A 21,884-nucleotide genomic window follows, 5' to 3' on the forward strand; every position below is an offset into this window, starting at 1 on the left:
AATAATAATAATAATAATAATAATAATAATAATAATAATAATAATAATAATGGTCTCCCTGTAGGCAAAGCACATGCTCTGCCACTGAGCTATGGGCTGTTTCTCGTGTGACATCTCACAGAGCTATGAGGACAAACCCAACAAACTGTAAGCCAGATGAGAAATCATGAGAATTCCAGCATTTTTATTTTGTGCTGCTTGTGGCTTTATTTGGAAACGCAGCTCACAAAATACATTAAAAATGGCATTTGCACTACGGAGTACCTCTCCCCTGAAAAGCCACTTTGCAAGGCTGACATTCCAAAACAGTGGGAATAACATCCCATGGAAATCACGGTTAGAGTCACATAAAAGCTCGTGTGACCAACACATTGTAGAAGGTTAGCTATGCCTGATTGAGCTTATGGGTCACAACAATGTTTGTCTTTAGAGGTGTCGGAAGAGCCTTTGTTGTTTTACATAATATTAACATCTCAGGAAGCCGCCTTATACCAAGTGAGACCATTTATCCATCTAGTGCAGGACTGTCTACACTGACTGACAGCAACGGCTCTCCAAGGTTTCAGGCAAGGGCCTCTGGCGTTTCTGCCTGACTGCATACAGTTCTGTCCCATTTGGAATGCTTTAACTTGTTTTATAACTACATCAGTCTCATCTGTTTCTACAGTTGTATCTTCTATTATTGCTGTAACCGGCAGCTGCCTCAGAGACTGAACCTGGGACCTTCGGCATGCAAGGAAGGTACTCTACCTCCGAACTACGGCCCTTCCCAAACTTGAATGAGAAGTCACAGTCAAATTAAACAATTAATGCACCCACAGACACACTGACAATCTCCATCCAGTGCATGGGGCGAATCTTTCCCTCCAGGTTCAAGACCCCACCCCCAGGCTGATTCTGTCAGGCAACCCCCCTTCCGTGCCATCTCAGCTCAGCGTGCCTTTTAGAGCGGATTAGCAGCTGCCAGTGCGGGTTGCCTGCTTAGCTACATATCCCTTTCTCCCCTCGCCGCCCCCCCCCCGGAGATGGCCAGTTGTTATTGCATAAGGGACTTATGTAATGACCCACCCCACCCGTTCACCTGGTCCCTCAGTCCCTGCGATAGTATCAACTTAGCGCCCAGTGTCTCTGCATCCATTCAGAGATTCAGAGTATTTCTCTCTCTTTTCATAGTTTGGGAATCAACATCTCCAACCACACAGACCCCGAGGGGGTGAAATCCAAGGGAGGAAGAGGATCATCTCACCCATCCTGGTAAGTGGAGATTTATTTGAAAAGCAACAGCTGCCCAAATCTAGGGTTGCAAGTGGTAGTGGAACGGAGTAGAAAAAGGTAATGGAGCAGTGGAATTCCATTTGCCTTTGTCCCATTTCCAACCTCTCCCCCCCGGCCCAAACTGCAGAATGGACTCTGCCGTCTCCCTGAAGCTATGAATGAAATGTTTACAGTTCAAGGAAGGGAGCAAACTATTCCAAAATAGATGATGGGGGTGTTTTTTTTAAAGAGTTCTTAGTTTCTTGCGTGTTACCGTGAATGATAGTTGGGGTTTTTTTATCATTTAATTGCCCTTTCCAGGAAGTATTCACTGCGCTTCGTTAACAGTGGCTCTCATTCGTTTTTAGTGACGAGGCACTCTATTCCCTTTCCCCAACCCCTTTCTATTTACAAAATGGTACGGCCCACTCCCCACTCCCTCCTCCGACTTCTATCGGGCTTTCGGAAGCGACGATTGGCTGTGCGCTTTTTAAAGGGGCAGGCAGGGCGCGCTTTTCCTTCCCTCCGACCTTCCGTTCCCCCTTTTACCCGCACGCCCACTTTTCTCCTCCCTGACCGGCCGCCGCCTTTTGCGTGTCTGTCTCTCGTCCCCGCAGTTCCTTCGGCGGCCCGGAGGAAAAGCAACTGGAAAAGGCAGCGAACGCGAGACGGTCGCTCCAGCCCCGACCCGGGCCGGCCGGCCGGCCGGGCGTGATGAAGAAGGGTCTTACCCGGCCGCGGCTACGACGGCGGCAGCAGCTAGGCCCCACCGCGGCGTTGCCATGGAAACGGGCGGCGAGGACGACGACGGCGGCTGCCGAGGGACACAAAGGGTGCCGGAGCGGCGCCTGAGGCGCGAGCGGGTCCCGCCGCTTCTGAGGGGCGCCGCCGGCGCCGCCATGGAGGTTGGAGGCGGCGGGCCGGGCGGGCCGAGCCAGGCGACTTCCCCTCCGCGCTACCGGCTGGTGGCTGAGATCGGGCGCGGCGCCTACGGTGTGGTGTACGAGGCCGTGTCCGGGCGCAGCGGCGCCCGCCTGGCCGTCAAGCGCATCCGCTGCGACGCACCCGAGAACGTGGAGCTGGCGCTGGCCGAGTTCTGGGCCTTGACCAGCCTGCGCCGCCGCCACCCCAACGTGGTGCGCTTCGAAGAGTGCGTCCTCCAGCGCGACGGCCTCGGGCAGCGCATGAGCCACGGCAACAAGCAGAGCGCCCTGTACCTCCGCCTCGTCGAGACCTCCCTCAAAGGTGAGTCCTGAGGGGGGCCGCGCGCGCGCGCGGGCCGGCCCTCGGAAGCAAATGGGGGGCGGAGGGGGCGTCTGGCTGACTATACAGGGCTGAGACTCGCACACACACACCTTACAAACTACAGTTGTTGTTTTGTCAAACCTCCTCCTCTCTCGGTCGCCGCAAGTTTGTGTAAGTTGAATTCCAGCAACGAGCAGGGGGTTGGACTGGATGGCCTCAGAGGACTCCCTTCCAACTCTACCATTCTGGAATTCTGTTCTGCTTTTCGGGGGGGGGAGGTGATTCCCCGAAGTAACTTACCAGCCCCTTGTGTTAAACATGCAACAAATTAGGGCTGCACTCACACTGTATTTTTATTCCACTTGGAAACAGGCATAGTTTCCCCCAAAGAATCTTGGGAAGGGCGCTGAGAGTTGTTCACCCCACACAGGTGCAGTTCCCAGAGTTCCCTAGCAAGACGGATTGGTTGTTAAACCTCTCAGGGAATTGTAGCTCTGAGGACAACAGGAGTCTCCAGACAACTCTCACCCACACCCTTCACAAACTACACTTACCAGGATTCTTTGGGGGAAGCCATGACTATTTCAAGTGAAATAAATGTATGGTGTGGATGTGGCCTGAGACCTGAAAATGCTGCTCATTGCACTGCCTCTAAGTGTAGTGATGGCTACTGGCCACAGTGGTTCTGTTCTCAGCTTCTGCTAGAGGCAGTGTGCTTCTGAATGCCCATTTCCGGGACTCACAAGTGCAGAGAGTTGCTGTTGCACACTCAGGTCCTGCTTGTGGGCTTCCCATCAGGGCATCTGGTGGCCACTGGGAGGCCAGAATACCACAAGCCCCCTTCGGCCTGATCCAGCAGCCAGGCTCTTAAGCTGTCTCAGTTCAAAGGGAGCAAAGTGAGGGAGGGGGGCATTAATGAGTTCTGTACAGGCCCACACACTCTTCCCTTCCTTCCTCCCTCGCTGCCCTTTGCATTTTTTGTTCCTTGGACTGAACATGGAAGCAAGGGGAGAGGAGAAAGGGGACCCCTGCCCACTGCCTCGGCAGAGGTTTTGTGCGTGTAAATCCCTCAGTTATTCTCACCCCCACGTGCATCTATTTCACCGTTGAATGAGGAGGGGCAAGACCCTATGCAGGACGCTCAATAGGGGAGTCTGTACCTTGGAGCAAAGATTGCATACCTGTGCCTTACTGAGGTGTTCATCCTAGGTATACCCCCTCCTGGGAAGGGGTGTGTGAATCCTGGCATCCTGTATCTTTTTTCAATAATAATAATAATAGACAATTGCAAGTGGAAAATAGGGCACTTTTTAAAAGAAAATACATTGCCAGCTTAGGTCACCAAGTTACATGTTTTCAGTGGACGTCGGGTTTGCTACTGTGAGAGCAGGGTGCTTGATGGGACTTGATCCAGGCAAGCTTTTCTTAAGTTAAACACTCTCTAGGAAAAGAGGGGGGACAATGAGGTGGAGGAGACAAGGGCTCTGTGTAGGATTTTGTGGAGGGCAAAATTATTCTCCCAGGATTGGCCTGCCAAACTGCCCCACAATAAACTAAAGTGTGTATGTGAGGACAATCCTTTGTAGGGTGCCTTATAAAGAAAAATCCTGTGTGACCACACTCAAGGTGCTGGTCCTGTAAAGCTGCCCCTTGTATACTCATCAGAAGCAAACAGGTGTGTACTGTATGTAGCGGTTGATTGTCTGTGTGGCGCCTTCTGTGGATGCATATGCTGGGCTGCTGCTGGGAGGAAAGGCGGGATATAAATCAAATAATAAACAAATAAATAAATAAAAATATGCTTCAGGATATAGGAGCTGGGGGAAGAGGACACAGATTCCTATGCATGTTTCCCTATAGAAGTTTGGTGTGCCCTTACGCCAGTGTATGGGGGCCTCTGATCTGCTCTTTGTATGTAGCATGTACACATTTTTAAAAGGGGTGTGAGAAGTGGCTGGTGCACATCTTGTGCACACATGCTGCAATATTCTGGCCCTCTAAGCTTATGGAAGTATGGTTCAAAGAGAAATGGGAATAGATGGGCACATCCAATGTGGCATAGGCCATCCCTTATGAATACAAGATGTGACAGCCATGTTCTGTCTCCACTGTTGGAGACAGTATGCCCCTGAATGTCAGTTGCTGGGGGTCACAAGTGGGGAGAGTGTTGTTGCGCTCAGGTCCTGCTTGCAGGCTTCCCGTTGGGGCATCTGGCTGGCCACAGTGAGAACAGGATGCTGGCCTAGATGGGCCACTGGCCTGACCCAGCAGGGCTGTGCTTAATGACTACTCAGGACCCACACCAGCTTTTGAAACAAGCCCATAAAACTTCTTCGCCTGCCCATGAAACCCACGTGATACACTGAGGTTCTCGGAGGAAAGGATGGTAGAACATCATGGCTAGTAGCCATCGGTAGAGACTACTTTGGCCAAAAAAAAAAAAGTTTAGTGTTTAACACCTGACATCTCCAGGGCTGGAAAATAACTCCCCTCTTAAACCCTGGAAGCCTGCTTCCAATAGAGACAGGCAATCCTGAGCTAGATGAATCAGTGATCGTATTTATAATACCAATATCTGTGGATGACATCCAGTGGAGACCCTTTTACCTTTGAGCAAGGTCTCCATGATGTTGCCTCTGTGAGAACAGGATGTTGTACTAGAAGGGCCATTGGCCTGATCCAGAGGCTCCTATTATGTTCTTACCACTGCGCTATGCCCCTTCCCTAGTTATAGGAAGTTTGCATGTGCTTCTTTTAGGGTTCGTCTCCAAAGATGCGTTGCCTGAATCATGACTGTTGTGGAGACCTTCCTCAAAGGTGGTACGGAATATGCAGGCCTATAGGGACTTATAACTGAATGTGCATAAATTATTAGGCCCTAAAGTCTCCTTTTTCATTCCTCAGGTAACTTGCTTAATAGTAGAGTGTGTGTGTAGCTATAATGATTCTATGAATATATATATATATATGAGCCCAGGGCAGCAATTACATGCAGTGTTGGAACACCTCAAGAGCTTAGTATACCTCTTGAAAATACGTTCCAATTTTTAATAGGAGGAGATTATGTAGCCATTCCTATGGGGACATCTCATATAGAAACTAATAGACAGAATTGACTGTAAGGTGTCATTATGGTCTTTCATTGCTGCTCTTTTCAATGTTTAAAATACTTTGCTTGATTTATTTTACTATTTTAGGATGCAGTCCTGTGATTCTTGGGAGGGCATCACAGGGGCATAGGATTTTGCGGTTTTTCATCACCATGGGATGGAGCAGGAGGTCTGCCTCAGATGCCCCCTCCCAGCCCCTATGGAAGTGTGCACAGTGCGTTCATTCTTCAGTACTTGTATTCTGAAATGGCCATCTTCCTTGATTGACCTGTCAGCATCAAAACTGTCACTGCAACCCTGAGAGTTAAAACTGAAAAATCTTTCCAGTCATAGAAATAGGTTATTCTTAAATCCGGCAGAGGCTCCACATACATATGCCATGTACCCATGACCCATGGAGTCCTCACTTAAAGGTAGCCAGGCATGGGGAATCTGGGAGATGTTACTGAACTACAAGTTTCATCAGGCCCCAGCCAGCATGGACAGTCCTCAGGGATAATGGGGAATTGTAGTCCAACAGCATCTGGAGGCAGGGCCGGCTGCAAAGGGCAGCCAGATGAGGCCCTGGCCGAGGGCCCTGTGGCCCACAGGGGCCTCTGAAGGACCCCTTGTTATGGTGATGGAGTAGCGCTCCCCTTCTGCAGCAGGCTCCCTGCCGTGGATCTGCCCCCGCTGGCTCCCTCGTTCTCTGCCAGCTCGCCTGCCATCCCGCCCGCTCAATCACTCAACGGCTTGATGGCCCCTCGTTATGGTGGGGGAGTAGTGCTCCCCTTCCACCGCGGATCGCAGGGAGGGAGCTGCCAGCTTGCCAGCCAGCCCCCACTCGCTCTCCCCCACGCCTGCCCGCTTGCACCCACCTGCTCCCTCGCTTGCCCTCCCCCTGCTCGCTTGCCCGCCTGCCATCCCACTTGCCCACCCACCGCTCGCTTGCTTGCCTGCTGTCCTGCCACCTCGCCCACCCGACCTCCCACTCCTCCACCTGCCTGGTAGGTAGGTGGGGCATGCGGGTGCTAGGGCTCAGGGCAGGCTGGTTCCCAAGGGCCCCGGTATGCCTGGGGCTGGCCCTGTCTGGAGGGCACCAGGATCCCCATCCCTAGTCTTGACCCTGTAGTTGAGTTTCCCTCATATGTATTGAGCATGTTCACAGTCAAGGCGAGTAGGCCACAATTTATTTTCAAAATGTATTTATCATAAAAATAATTGGCTACATAAAACAATACAAGGGTACACAGTCAGAACTAATACAGGCAAAGAATTCTTACAGTATAATTCTTAAAATATAAAGATGCTGATCAACGCAAGCAAGAAAACGTTAACTGTCTTATTTCTTAACATGAATAATCATTATGTATATTTTGCTTACATCTGCTGTTTGCAATATAACCAATAACCAATAGAATTAAAATTATTTGTCTGCTTGTGTACAAGCTTAGACAAAGAAAAAAGCCAACTACTGCAAATCTTCCATTGGTCTGGTTAGCACATAACACTAAGCCATGCTTTGTTTTGCAAACCACATGTTAGCCACAAGTGGTCCCAGAGACAATCAAACAATGTCTTGTTTCTCTAAAGATTTGTTTCCCAGCTGCTCTTGTTTCATGCCTTTGTAGCTTGGCAGGCATCTGTAGTGGAGCGGCCAACAAACCATGGTTCAGGAAGAGTGCCAGATTCGCACATAAGCCAAGCCATGGTTAAAACAATGGTTCACAAGCTAACAACAAACCATAGCTTCAGACTGTCTGTTGGCAGTAAAACAATAAGCTGCTGGGTGGGGTTCATATGTAATACTAAGCCATGGTTTAATTAACCATGGTTTAGTATTCTGTGCATATGCTACCTGAGCTAGTTCTTATGTGCCATATATAGATGGGCAAGTGGCTCTTCACTTCGAGGCTCTATTTTAACTGCTGCATTGTCCTGAGGGTTGTAAATACTTTTATATGTAGTCTGGTCGACAGAGCCTTCACACCTCCTTCTGTGTGTATCAGATGTGCCCCCATTTAGCCACCTTGGCTTAGTAACTTGAGCCTGCATCTCATGGTGTCCTCACTAAGATAAAGAACTCCTGTGCATCTAAAGTGTCTTAACATGATCCCTGGAATTTAAAATACTCTGGAACGAGCAATATACATGCAGCCAACTTGAAAATATTTTCCTACTTGATTCTTACATATCCTGTGTTTGTGAGAGACACACACACACATTTTTCCACACAACGCTTAGGTGAAAGAGACATTTTAATGTGTATGTTTAACCCTTCACGTGCACACCAATTTCCTAGTCCCTTGTATCTCCTCTGATACGAGCTTGTTTCCTTTGGGACTAGCAGAGACCTCCTAGAAGTGGCTTGCTTTTTTCCATATCCTTCCTCCACCACAGTCTGTATCCTTGTCCCTTGTGAGCCACCTCCATGCCAGTCAGCCTCATGTGGCATCAGGAGTCACTGTGGCCATGCCCTTTGGAATAGCAGGCACCACAATTATGCCCAAGGCTCAGGTGGTGGGAATGGTCCTCTTGAGGACAAGTGCCTAATAACGAGGAAGAGCAAACAGCAACTGAACCTTTCGTGGGGCAATTCTTCAGCAGAATGTTGCTGGTGCTGTTTTTATTTCTCTACATTTAATGTAAACTCTTTTTTAATAAAGGGCACTCCCTAGACCCAAGCAAAAGGGGGGTGGAGTGTGCATGTGCACAGTACATGCTGCAGCAGTGTGCGGTCCAAGCCCTACCAACATAACTCAGTCTGAGCTTGTGCTGGACTGTGTGCCCTTCACAAGCTATAATGTCATTGCATGGAGCTAGCTTATGACAGCTAAGCCAACTCCCTCCACATGTCATCCAGCATGCCACAAAAGCTGTTCAGCTGTGTGCCACACAGGAGCTCACAGAATGCCCGAATGTGTAGCATTCGTTCGCTGTAGATCAGCAGCCTCTGAGCTGCTACCTTTAGCGGCTCAGCCACGTGGCTAGTCGCTTACTATTAACTCTTCAGCATAACATGGAGGAGGGGAATTGGACACTCGACTGTGAAAAGAGGAGGTGGTCACTGTGAGTAATTAATACTAACGAATGTAACTTACTTTCCCATGTCTCTAATGAACATGGGAGAAGAGTGTTATCCCCATAGCCATTAAGCTAGTCAAGTAGTTTATGAATTAAGTTTCTGCTAATATACAATAGGCATCTTAGATGGAAGCCCACAACATTATTTATTTATTTTATTTATTGAATTGATATCCCACCCTTCCTCCCAAAGGAGCCCAAGGTGGCAAACATAAAAACCAAACAATTTAACGAAGGGGATGGGGGGAAGCATTCTAAAATCAAGACTGAAACATTTCAAACACAATTACAATTAAAAAAAATAATCTTAACATTCTAGAATACAGTTAAAAGTTCTTTTAAAAACAGTTTAAACTATTGTATAAACACAGTTAAAAACATTCTTTCACCAGTAATCTTCGAGTTGCCAGGAGTGGCCCTCTTCAGCCATCAAGTGCCTGGGTAAACAAGAATTTTTAAAAATTCCCTCTGAACGTCAAAAGTGATGGAGGCAGACACACCTCACTGGGGAGGGCGTTCCACAAATGGGGGGGAACCACCACTGAGACGGTCCTGTCACGGGTCATCATCAACCAGGCAGTGCTGGCGGTGACACCATCAACAAGGCTTCACCTGCCAATCGTAGGGTCCAAGATGGTTGATACCGGGGGAGGCGCTCTTTTAGATGCTTGGGTCTCAAGCTATTTAGGAGTTTGTATGCTAATACTAACACCTTGAATTGAGCCTAGTAGCTAGTGCAGTGTTTTTAGGACTGGTGATATACAATCCCATTGGGCTGCCCCACTTACTAGCTTAACAGCCTCATTCTACACTTACTGCAGCCTCCACACTGTCTTCAAGGGCGGCCCTATGTACAGTGCTTTACAATAGTCCAGATGGAAGTCACCAGAGCGTGGACAGCTGAGGACAGGCTGTCCCGGTCCAGGAATGGCCATAGCTGGTGAATCAGCTGCAGCTGAGCATAAGCACTCCTAGACACTGAAGCCACTTTGGTGGCAGATTTACAGAAGTGACAGATTTACAGTTCAATCTTACACATGCTTATTTGGAAGTAATTCTGTTTGTATTCAGGTAGGCTTTCTTTCAAGTAAGTGTACTTAAGGTTACAATCTCTCTGTGTGTTTATATTTTATGGATACTATAGCAAGGCACTTTCTGAACTGATTCCAACTCCTCATGATCTGGCTATGATTTTGCCCACCCTAGTTAATGCTTGAGGTAGAACTGAAATGTTAAATTGTATGGTTCCAGGTATCTTACAAAGTTTCTAATGCTTTTTTTAAGACTGAAAATATTATCTTTAGCCAACTACCTGAACTTTAAACTAGATCTGGCTATCATGAAACTTAATCATAGATGTTGCCCAGAGAAATAGATGGGGAGAGATGTCTTTCTAAGCTCTTCAGAAATAATATAGCAAATTACGCAGCAAGTGATTCAGGTATTCCTCTGTCTCTAGTTCATTTGAATTTTGAAGGGCCACTAGGTAGAAAAAGGTGTCACCAAACTCACTCTAACTTTACCCACACGAGTTTAACTAGGAGAGTTTGCTAGGTGATCTGCTTACTTCAGACTCCATGGTGGTTGGGAGATGCAAAGTTAGAATCATAGAATTGGAAGGAGCCTATAAGGCCACCGAGTCCAACCCCCTGCGCAGTGCAGGAATCCAAAGCTAACTGAACACTTTTTGAAACTCCACAATAAGTCCATGAGCAGAAGCTGGTTATGCTTTCTCAGCAACAAATAGTAGGGGGCTGATGGGTCACGTGGCTGAAGCCAACTTGGCTGAAGATGGTCAAGTGCTTTTGAAGGTGATGTGATAGAGGCGTCTTTACCTATGGGCTCTCCCCACTACCCTTAGAGAACAAACTCTTAAGGGCAATGATAAACCTGTCCCGCCAACGTCATGCATCAAAAATGATTTCCTCCAGCCCATGTCACGGCGTAGCCATAGCGTTCCCAAGGATCAGCGGTCTTCATTCTTCGATTATATCATACCAAGCAGAGGTTCAAGGAAAGCGACTGGAAGCCAACACTAGAGGAACAGCTCCCCTTTGTTTCTTAATAGGGCTGTGTTAAGGCTTTCGCAGAGCGGAGGAAACCTGTGTGGCCTGTAATTTCATTAACTGAGTGACCCCCCCATAAGACCTTCTGGATTTATTTTTATTTTTTGAGTGTAGCAACAGTCTCTTCAGTTTACGTTTTGTCGCTGCCTTTCCTCTAATCCTCTTGTTCGCCTCCAGAGACTGACTGGGCACGGAGTGGGATGGGGGGGGGGCGAATCCAGAAATATTGCCCACCAGCTTATAACATGAAAGACGTTTTTCTCCCGCGGTATATAATCAAATCCTTTTTTGTCTAGAGGCTTGTAGCCCACACCCTTTATGATGTCTTTTTTTTTTTCTTTTAAGAATTTTTTCCACTTGCTGTTGACAGGGCAGGGTAGCCAAAGTGTGATGTAGCCTTCAATTACCATAGCAGTAGTCATGGTGACAGACTTGTTTATGCCAATAGCCCTTGTTCCCCACTATCAGTCTCCTACCCATTATGGAGGCTGTTATCGAAGACTTGGTAGCCACTTGTGTCTGTTCGATCATATATGGCTTCTTCGCTTTGGAAGGCCTCTTTTGCTATCTCATACACTTCCCAGGGCTCTTGACTTCCTGAAAGGTGCATGAGAGCTCAAGAGAGAATTCAGCAGGAAAAAGCAGAAGCAATCCAGAGCTTAACATGTATTATTATTATTTCATATATTTATACATCACTTAATACCAGAACAGTCTCTCAGCGTTTTACAAATATGTGTATAAACAATGTATATATGTATAAAAGACCAGATGACACAATAACATCCCAGAAAAGCAAAAACGTAGCAGCCCACTTTGAAAACATCTTAAGAGCCAAGGAAATGACACAGTAGCCTAGGAAACAAATATGGGGGCTGGTGTCCTTTTCCAGTCTATATTCAGTTGTCGAAGCTCTGGTAACCTTCAAGTTAGATTACTGCAATGCACTCTAAGTGGGGCTGCCTTTGAAGACTGTTCGGAAACTGCAGCTTGTGCAAAATGCAGCAGCCAGATTGGTAACAAGGACCAGACGGTTCAAACATATAAAACCGATTCTGGCCCGCTTGCATTGGCTGCCTGTATGTTTCTGCACTTGATTCAAGGTGCTGGTTTTAACCTATAAAGCCTTACATGGCTTGGGACCACAATACCTGATGGAACGCCTCTCCCGACACCCACCTGTACACTACGGTCAACATCCAAGGCCGTCCTCCAGGTGCCTACTCTGAGGGAAGCTCAGAGGATGGCAACAAGGGAGAGGCCTTTCTCAGTAGTTGGCCCCAAATTATGGAATGATCTTTCTGACGAGGTGCGCCTGGTGCCATCAGTGTTATCTTTTCGGCACAAGGTCAAGACTTTCCTCTTCTCCCAGGCATTTTAGCATGTGTTTTTAAATGGCTTTTTTTTTAAAAAAAAAATTTAGTTTGTATATTTGTTTTTAATGTTTTTAATTGTTGTAAACTGCGCAGAGAGCTTTGGCTATGGGGCGGTATATAAATAAATATATCAGGTGTTGGGGCTGGGCTGGGGGCAAAGTGTGTGCTCCTCCAGTGCATTAAAGTCTCTGCCTGCCAGAAATGGTATCTTTTGTTGTAAGAACATAAGAACATAAGAGCCTGCTGGATCAGGCCAGTGGCCCATCTAGTCCAGCATCCTGTTCTCACAGTGGCCAACCAGGTGCCTGGGGGAAGCCCGCAAGCAGGACCCGAGTGCAAGAACACTCTCCCCTCCTGAGGCTTCCGGCAACTGGTTTTCAGAAGCATGCTGCCTCTGACTAGGGTGGCACAGCACAGCCATCACGGCTAGTAGCCATTGATAGCCCTGTCCTCCATGAATTTGTCTAATCTTCTTTTAAAGCCATCCAAGCTGGTGGCCATTACTGCATCTTGTGGGAGCAAATTGCATAGTTTAACTATGCGCTGAGTAAAGAAGTACTTCCTTTTGTCTGTCCTGAATCTTCCAACATTCAGCTTCTTTGAATGTCCCCGAGTTCTAGTATTATGAGAGAGGGAGAAGAACTTTTCTCTATCCACTTTCTCAATGCCATGCATAATTTTATACACTTCTATCATGTCTCCTCTGACCCGCCTTTTCTCTAAACTAAAAAGCCCCAAATGCTGCAACCTTTCCTCGTAAGGGAGTCGCTCCATCCCCTTGATCATTCTGGTTGCCCTCTTCTGAACCTTTTCCAACTCTAGAATATGCTTTCTGACATGAGGCGACCAGAACTGTACACAGTATTCCAAATGCGGCCGCACCATAGATTTATACAACGGCATTATGATATTGGCTGTTTTATTTTCAATACCTTTCCTAATTATTGCTAGCATGGAATTTGCCTTTTTCACAGCTGCCGCACACTGGGTCGACATTTTCATCGTGCTGTCCACTACAACCCCGAGGTCTCTCTCCTGGTCGGCCACCGCCAGTTCAGACCCCATGAGCGTATATGTGAAATTAAGATTTTTTGCTCCAATATGCATAATTTTACACTTGTTTATATTGAATTGCATTTGCCATTTTTCCACCCATTCACTCAGTTTGGAGAGGTCTTTTTGGAGCTCTTTGCAATCCCTTTTTGTTTTAACAACCCTGAACAATTTAGTGTCGTCAGCAAACTTGGCCACTTCACTGCTCACTCCTAATTCTAGGTCATTAATGAACAAGTTGAAAAGTACAGGTCCCAATACCGATCCTTGAGGGACTCCACTTTCTACAGCCCTCCATTGGGAGAACTGTCCGTTTATTCCTACTCTCTGCTTTCTGCTTCTTAACCAATTCCTTATCCACAAGAGGACCTCTCCTCTTATTCCATGACTGCTAAGCTTCCTCAGAAGCCTTTGGTGAGGTACCTTGTCAAACGCTTTTTGAAAGTCTAAGTACACTATGTCCACTGGATCACCTCTATCTATATGCTTGTTGACACTCTCAAAGAATTCTAATAGGTTACTGAGACAGGACTTTCCCTTGCAGAAGCCATGCTGGCTCTGCTTCAGCAAGGCTTGTTCTTCTATGTGCTTAGTTAATCTAGCTTTAATAATACTTTCTACCAGTTTTCCAGGGACAGAAGTTAAGCTAACTGGCCTGTAATTTCCGGGATCCCCTCTGGATCCCTTTTTGAAGATTGGCGTTACATTTGCCACTTTCCAGTCCTCAGGCACGGAGGAGGACCCGAGGGACAAGTTACATATTTTAGTTAGCAGATCAGCAATTTCACCTTTGAGTTCTTTGAGAACTCTTGGGTGGATGCCATCCGGGCCCGGTGATTTGTCAGTTTTTATATTGTCCATTAAGCTTAGAACTTCCTCTCTCGTTACCACTATTTGTCTTAGTTCCTCAGAATCCCTTCCTGCAAATGTTAGTTCAGGTTCAGGGATCTGCCCTATATCTTCCACTGTGAAGACAGATGCAAAGAATTCATTTAGCTTCTCTGCAATCTCCTTATCGTTCTTTAGTACACCTTTGACTCCCTTATCATCCAAGGGTCCAATTGTCTCCCTAGATGGTCTCCTGCTTTGAATGTATTTATAGAATTTTTTGTTGTTGGTTTTTATGTTCTTAGCAATGTGCTCCTCAAATTCTTTTTTAGCATCCCTTATTGTCTTCTTGCATTTCTTTTGCCAGAGTTTGTGTTCTTTTTTATTTTCTTCATTCGGACAAGACTTCCATTTTCTGAAGGAAGACTTTTTGCCTCTAAGAGCTTCCTTGACTTTGCTCGTTAACCATGCTAGCATCTTCTTGGCCCTGGCGGTACCTTTTCTGATCTGCGGTATGCACTCCAGTTGAGCTTCTAATATAGTGTTTTTAAACAACTTCCAAGCATTTTCGAGTGATGTGACCCTCTGGACTTTGTTTTTCAGCTTTCTTTTTACCAATCCCCTCATTTTTGTGAAGTTTCCTCTTTTGAAGTCAAATGTGACCGTGTTGGATTTTCTTGGCAATTGGCCAGTTACATGTATGTTTAATTTAATAGCACTGTGGTCACTGCTCCCAATCGGTTCAACAACACTTACATCTCGCACCAGGTCCCGGTCCCCACTGAGGATTAAGTCCAGGGTTGCCATCCCTCTGGTCGGTTCCATGACCAACTGATCTAGGGAATAGTCATTTAGAATATCTAGAAACTTTGCTTCTTTGTCATGACTGGAACACATATGCAGCCAGTCTATGTCCGGGTAGTTGAAGTCACCCATTACTACCACATTTCCTAGTTTGGATGCTTCCTCAATTTCATATCTCATCTCAAGGTCTCCCTGAGCATTTTGATCAGGGGGACGATAGATTGTTCCCAGTATTAAGTCCCTCCTGGGGCACGGTATCACCACCCACAACGATTCTGTGGAGGAGTCTGCCTCTTTTGGGGTTTTGAGCTTGCTGGATTCAATGCCTTCTTTCACGTATAGAGCGACTCCGCCACCAATATGTCCTTCCCTGTCCTTCCGATGTAGTTTATATCCAGGGATAACCGTATCCCACTGGTTTTCTCCATTCCACCAGGTCTCCGTTATGCTCACTATATCAATGCTCTTCTCTAAGACCAAGCACTCCAGTTCTCCCATCTTGGTTCGGAGGCTCCTAGCATTAGCGTACAGGCACTTGTAAGCAGTGTCTCTCTTCAAGTGTCTTTGGCACTTGTGGTTAGGCCTGTGGTAATTTTGCTCTTCTGAATTTATATCCTGTGCCCCTGCTCTCACAATGCCTACTTCTAGGCCTACCCCTTTTAAAATTTCATCATTTCTTTGGTTTTTATCCCAGGGGGGAGGTTTATTCCGAACCGGACCTTTCTCAGCTCCTGTCGGGTTTCCCCCCTCAGTCAGTTTAAAAGCTGCTCTGCTACCTTTTTAATTTTAAGTCCCAGCAGTCTGGTTCCATTCTGGTTCAAGTGGAGCCCGTCCCTTTTGTACAGGCCCGGCTTGTCCCAAAATGTTCCCCAGTGCCTAACAAATCCGAACATGGGGGCTGGCCCACAGGTTAAAGAACAATTGGTGGCTGCAGTGGGTGCATCTTGCACAGCTGGGGAAAGACTTAAAATATCTAGATGACAACTTTAACATCAGACCATCTAGATGACATCTTTTGGTCCCAACAGTCAGGTCACTGACATGTTTTAGCACTGCAACCTCAAAGAACAATGAAAACCTGGACACAAAAAAGTAGCAAAATGTAATTAATGCCTATAGTATAAATGCCTGGTAAGAATTAAGAAATGTGAAAATAATGCATCTCTGGTGTAAAAGATGCTGCCAACTAATTATAAGGTGTCATAACAAAGAGTTTATAATATCCTGAATGGGTTCCTCACAGGATGTAGACTTATATCACTTTTATCAGGAGACAATATCTTTACACTGTACTTTTCACTGTGGCTGTTGGTAGCAGTCTGAATCTCACTGGATATCAGTATTTATTATTTATTATATCTGTTTATTACATTTATACACCCTGCCTTTCTTTTCATGATTGAAACCCAGGGCGCTTACATAAGGTTCTCCGGGTGGTCTCCCATCCAGGCACTGACCAGACCTGACCCTGCTTAGCATCAGCAGGGAGCTGGCCTTATGTGCCTTCAGACCATAACACGTTCACTTGTTGTCCTGGTATGTTTGTGTATGAGATTTCATTGAAAGCATATCAACTGTCCAGTGTGTGTGTGTGGGGGGGGGTTTCCTTCTTTCTCCTCCTGTTGGTGGATGTTTTTCCCATCTCCTCCTTCATACAATGGGTACAAATCCTTTTAGTTTTGAACATAAAAACAGAAATAGCTTGATGAACAACAACTGCTTCTCCTCTGGGTTTGGTGCCATCTGGGTTTATTAAATTCTGTCTGCTGGGTCCTGCTTGATGAGCTGTGTGCTGGTGAGTACTACTTGCCCTCAAAGTACAGGTGGCCACTTTAGCCAGATGGCTCCAAGCAAATGTTTTTCAGTGAAACACACACCAGAAGCCATTTGCATGATGCTTCTGTGGCCAGAGGCCTTGGAAGGGAACGCCTAGAAGATCGCTGCTAGTCAGCATAGGACAAAGTGTATAAAACTATTGCCCACAGGATCCCAGAATGTTGCTGAAGGTCTGTTCCTGTGAAATCTGAAATCTTGCATAGAATTTGAATTATGCATCATTCTTTAAGCCAGGTGTAGGGAGCCTTTAGCCCTCCAGATGTTGCTGAACTACAGCTCCCATCAGCCTCAGCAAGCATGGCCGGCGGCCAGGGATGGTGTGAGTTATCTCTGGCCCTCCAGATCTATTCCCCATACCTGTTTTAAGGGCTCGCATAGTTAGAGAGATCTCTGAAAGCATCTCCAGCTATGTCCTCAAAGACGTCTATTGATCAAAGAGGCAGGGCACAGCCTAACTTGTCAAAGCCAGGATTCTGCTAATGCCCATCCACATGCAAACCTTTCTAGCCCCTCCCCCCCCAGTTTTAGCAAAATAAATCAGGAGAGTTCTCTGTAGAATTCTTAATTGACCTTGGTGAGGGTTGCCAGGAAGATAGGCTGTTGGGTTGTACACTCCTCCTCCTCCAGGTTCTGTTTAATCTTCTTCATCTCCCCATCTTGCTTTTGCAGTAATTCTTTTCCTTGTTTTCTCTCTTCCCCTGGCAAGGTGAGAGGATCCTGGGTTATGCTGAAGAACCTTGCTATCTCTGGTTTGTCATGGAGTACTGCGAAGGGGGAGACCTGAACCAGTACATTCTTTCCCGCAGACCTGACCCGGCCACCAACAAGAGTTTTATGCTGCAGCTGACAAGCGCCATTGCCTTCCTTCACAAGAACCACATTGTGCACAGGGACCTGAAGCCAGACAACATCCTAATCACGGAGAAATCGGGCGCTCCCATTCTGAAGGTGGCGGACTTTGGGCTCAGCAAGGTGTGCGCTGGCTTGACTGCTCGAGGCAAGGACGGGGGGAACGATAACAAAAATGTGAATGTGAACAAATACTGGCTGTCGTCTGCCTGCGGCTCAGACTTCTACATGGCTCCTGAGGTCTGGGAGGGGCATTACACTGCCAAGGCGGACATCTTTGCCTTGGGCATCATTATCTGGGCAATGATTGAGAGGATAACGTTTATTGATGCCGAGACTAAGAAGGAGCTGCTGGGGACCTACATCAAGCAGGGGACTGAGATTGTACCCGTCGGGGAGGCGCTGCTAGAAAACCCAAAGATGGAGCTGCACATCCCCCAAAAACGCAGGACTTCCATGTCTGAGGGGATCAAGCAGCTCTTGAAAGACATGTTGGCTGCTAACCCACAGGACCGACCCGATGCCTTTGAGCTTGAATCCAGGATGGACCAGGTTACATGCGCTGCTTAAACTCAGGTCAGAGTGTTGGTGTACTTTGAAAACTGGGGTAAGTGCAGTTTCTCTGTTGGCTGTACAACATAGTTGGACTTTGTAGCCATTTTTTGTCTATTAAGCTGCTTGGGGTTGTAGAGGCACTTACTTGCTTCCCTCTGTAGGATTTTCACCAGATTTGCCTTCATTTTTTCCTTTAAGTAACGGCCATCAAAAAGATTGAAAACCGAACCTCCAGGTGCATGCTCTAATGCTGTTCAAATCGCGTGAGATTGGTTTGTACCCAGAAGTTCCCTTTCGTTCTTGTTGAACAAACTGAAGTGGCATGTAATGGATGAGATTAAGGGGCAAGATGTTGAACTGCTAAAAATCAGGTCTTTGTTCTTAGGGCACTGTGAACCCTGCATATAAAGGGAAGTAGGGCTGCAACCCCATTTTAAAGACCTTTTAATCAATTAAATTTGCATATGGGTAAAAGCATTGTCTCTGAAGCGACATTGTAGGCATCATCTTAGATGAGGCATTCCTCCTGTGTGTGTAAGGAAGGGGAGAAAGCCTCTTCTGAGATGCTGCTTGCCACCTGCAGTTTTTATAAGTGGCTGTATCAAAACATAATTTTTAAAAAATCTGTCCAGTTAATCAGGTACTCGTTTTGTCAATTAAAGGGTTTTTTAAAAAAATACCTAACTGATTAAACATTACAGGCCTAAAGGTAATGTACTTCATTGCTTCCTTGAGAGCAGCGAACTGCTGTTTGTGAGATGGGCTACATTGTGCTACACTCCCTTCCTTGCAGATGTCTTTCACCCTATAATTCTGGGTCCGTGTCATAATCTTGGGGCTCCTGGGTCAAGGATTTTGGTGGGACCTTCCCCTTCCTTTCAGACTTTTCTCTCATTGCGTACAGTGGTGACGTGAAGCAACAGAAGAACCGTTTTGTGTTCTGAAGCAACCTTATGTGCAAGGGCCCACAAATCCTGGTTGTCCTTAGTAGCCAGTTGAGATTTTGTTTGCCACAACCAACAGAGGAAGGGGCAGGGTCTGGCTTGACATCGCCTTGTGCTTAAGGCTCAGGGAGTCGCCTGGGGGAAGCCTCCTCTCTCCTCTATAGTTCTGAGCTGTGCGATGGAAGGGAAGGCTCATCCCTGTTTTACAGTGCCACAGAAATGCTCCTAGAGCAGAAAGGAATGACAGTAAGTCTTAGGACACTGCCAGGTAGAGACTGCCTTTTTCTGTGGATTCTCTGATGCTGTCCTCCGCAGATCAAAAGATGCACTTTGCACTTGGTGGTGGTTGCCATTATGAGCCCTTGCTTGTCAGGAGGGGAAGAGTCCTGTGATGGTCTGGAGCCTTAAGTAACTGCCTGTGTCGTGTCAGCAAGCCAGTTTTGCCACCTTGACCACATACCACATGGTGACTTGGTGTTCTTATTATCCTCGCTTAACCACAATGGCCAAGTTTTGCAATTTCCATGTTCAGAGGCAAATAATGTTTGCTGGGTGTGGCTGTTCCCTTCATACCTGAAAGCATCTAGTTAGCTTATTGTGAGAAATGGGATGCTTATGGGCCTTTGGTCTGATCCAGTCGGTCTCTTGGGTCCTGCAGTTGCTCCCAGCAAAGTCGCATATTAACGACCATTGTCAGCTCTTTGATTTATACATTGCCTGTGTTCAGGCACACTTTATCTGACTCCAAAAAAGGGAAGTAGTTTCTGAAAGACATAATCCTACATGTGTTAAATAAAAACAGTTGCAAGGATGTCTAGTTCAGACATCATCCCATTAGTTGTAGTTAAAAATCCCCATTACTGAACTGGGCATTTTTAAGTGCAGAATTATCCCCCCCCTCGGCTGCCTGACAGTTCTTCCACTCACCTTGGTTTTTTCATCTGAATGTTGGTAGAACCAGTGTTCCCACCCCTCCCTTGGCACAAAATGCCCATGATGCACCTGCTGTTAGATCCTTGTCTCCCTCGTTATCTTTGGCTTCCTCAGTGAGGAATGTCGTTGTCTGCTTTGCTTCACTGTCCCTGGGCTGAGCAGAGGCCACCCTGCTCTTTTTGCACACTGCACGCACACAGTGGTAAGCTGTCCCTCTCACCCGCTACAAGCTACAAGCAAGCAAGGCAAAAGCCTCCTACAGAGAAGATGTTGATGCTACTAAATGCCTCCCCCTCTAAGCCAGTCACCAGAGCAGCTTTGCATTCTCTGAATCTGCTACATGCTCCTGAAGTTAAAACACAGGGAAAACAGGGATCTTGCTTCCGTCCCAGGCACTGCTTGCAAAACACTTTCACATTTCGGGAATGGGAGGACTCTTGAACCATTTGCAAAGCCATATACAAACAATCTGGTACCAAGGGTATGCAGAGGCAAAGAACTTGGCTGAAATTATGGAAAATGGTTGTTATTTTCAGCAGGCGTTCCAAAATGCTGCTCCGGTAGTTGAATGCTACAGTGAGTGGTGTGATAATGGTGCCTCCCTGCCAGGCCTTTGGTCCTCCATTCTATTAGAATAAATTTGCACAAGCCAATATTTAATTGCATTGCAGAATGCAAGTCAATGCGATCTTTAGAGCAGGTACAGCTTGGAAAGGTGACTCTTGCTACTTGGTAAGTAGCAGTGAGAGTCTGGATACCTGAAGGACACAGAAGGGCTAGGTGGGGGTGAGGAACCCTCTCTCCCTAGGGCAGACTTGCACAACTAGTGGACCATCAACCTGAATTCAGCCCACTAGCCATAGAAGAACTTGATACACCTTTGGTTTGGCTGCCTGCCTGGGACCCCAGAAATAAGGGGCTGCCATAGACCTGACAGACCACCATAAGTGGCTCATGGCCTCATTTGACTTGGTTGGTCTCAAATTGTGCAGGCCTGTCCTAAGGCCCAGCTGTTGAATTGACTTCCTAAGAGTGAAGCCTGTGCCCGGTCTTGTATCTTTGTGCTAGAGGTAACTTCATCACATCCTACCCAGGAAGGTTATGTGGAAGGTGCTCTTGGCAGCCTTTGCCTTTCAGTTTCCTGCAGCTGTTGGGATGGTCTTGCCCTCCAGCATGCATTCCAGAAGTTATATAAAAAGTGATGTGCTGTGCTTTCCAAACACCACTTCAGAGCTTAGATGAGAATGTTATGTGGGGCGTTGCCTAGTGATGCCTGTTAACTTCTTTTAAAAAAGAACTCCATTGAATGGTTGCTGTTCTAAAATAAAACCTTTACATTTGTCGAGACAACAGCCTATTTAGCCCAGTTCTGTTTGTGCTCAGCTGTCAGCAGAGGTGGGTTTTTGTCTCAGCCTGTTGCCTTGTAGTCATTAGTTTGGAGATGCCGGTCTTGGACCTATGACCTCTTCTACCTGCCTGGCATGTCCTGCACCTCTTCCAGTATTCAGCCCAGAATGTAACATCGCCTTTAAATTCCTGGAACAAATTGCTGTCCATGTGGTGGGTGTAGCATTTCTTTTCCTCTGCCCTGGTCCAAATGCGTCTTGTGCCTCTGCTGCTGCCACATCTCTTTAGGAGCCATGGCATGCATTTGGGCTTTTGTCCAGTGTGAAGCATGGACCGCAAAAAAGACAAATAACTGGGTGTCAGAACAAATTAAACCAGAACTATCACTAGAAGCTAAAATGATGAAACTAACGTTATCATACTTTGGACACATCATGAGAAGACATGAATCACTAGAAAAGACTATAATGCTGGGGGGGGGGAAGAAGGGAGTAGAAAAAGAGGAAGGCCAAACAGGAGATGGATTGATTCCCTAAAGGAAGCCACAGACCTGAACTTACAAGATCTGAACAGGGTGGTTCATGACAGATGCTCTTGGAGGTGCTCATTCATAGGGTTGCC

The 21,884-nt window shown here is 46.7% G+C and overlaps 1 protein-coding gene across 1 annotated transcript in view; it reads left to right on the plus strand.

Moving 5' to 3' along the window:
* Positions 1-1,750: 1,750 nt before the first annotated feature.
* STK35 (serine/threonine kinase 35) overlaps positions 1,751-21,884 on the plus strand; it is a 32,624-nt gene continuing 12,490 nt past the window's right edge. The window contains exons 1-2 of the mRNA XM_061630915.1: positions 1,751-2,499; positions 17,342-18,091. Of these exons, the coding sequence (XP_061486899.1) occupies positions 2,037-2,499; positions 17,342-18,054 (1,176 nt within the window). The 5' untranslated portion in view covers positions 1,751-2,036 and the 3' untranslated portion in view covers positions 18,055-18,091. The remainder of the gene's footprint in view (positions 2,500-17,341; positions 18,092-21,884) is intronic.

Source organism: Rhineura floridana, chromosome 6 (assembly GCF_030035675.1).
Source record: "Rhineura floridana isolate rRhiFlo1 chromosome 6, rRhiFlo1.hap2, whole genome shotgun sequence".
In the NCBI taxonomy this organism is placed as follows: domain Eukaryota; kingdom Metazoa; phylum Chordata; class Lepidosauria; order Squamata; family Rhineuridae; genus Rhineura; species Rhineura floridana.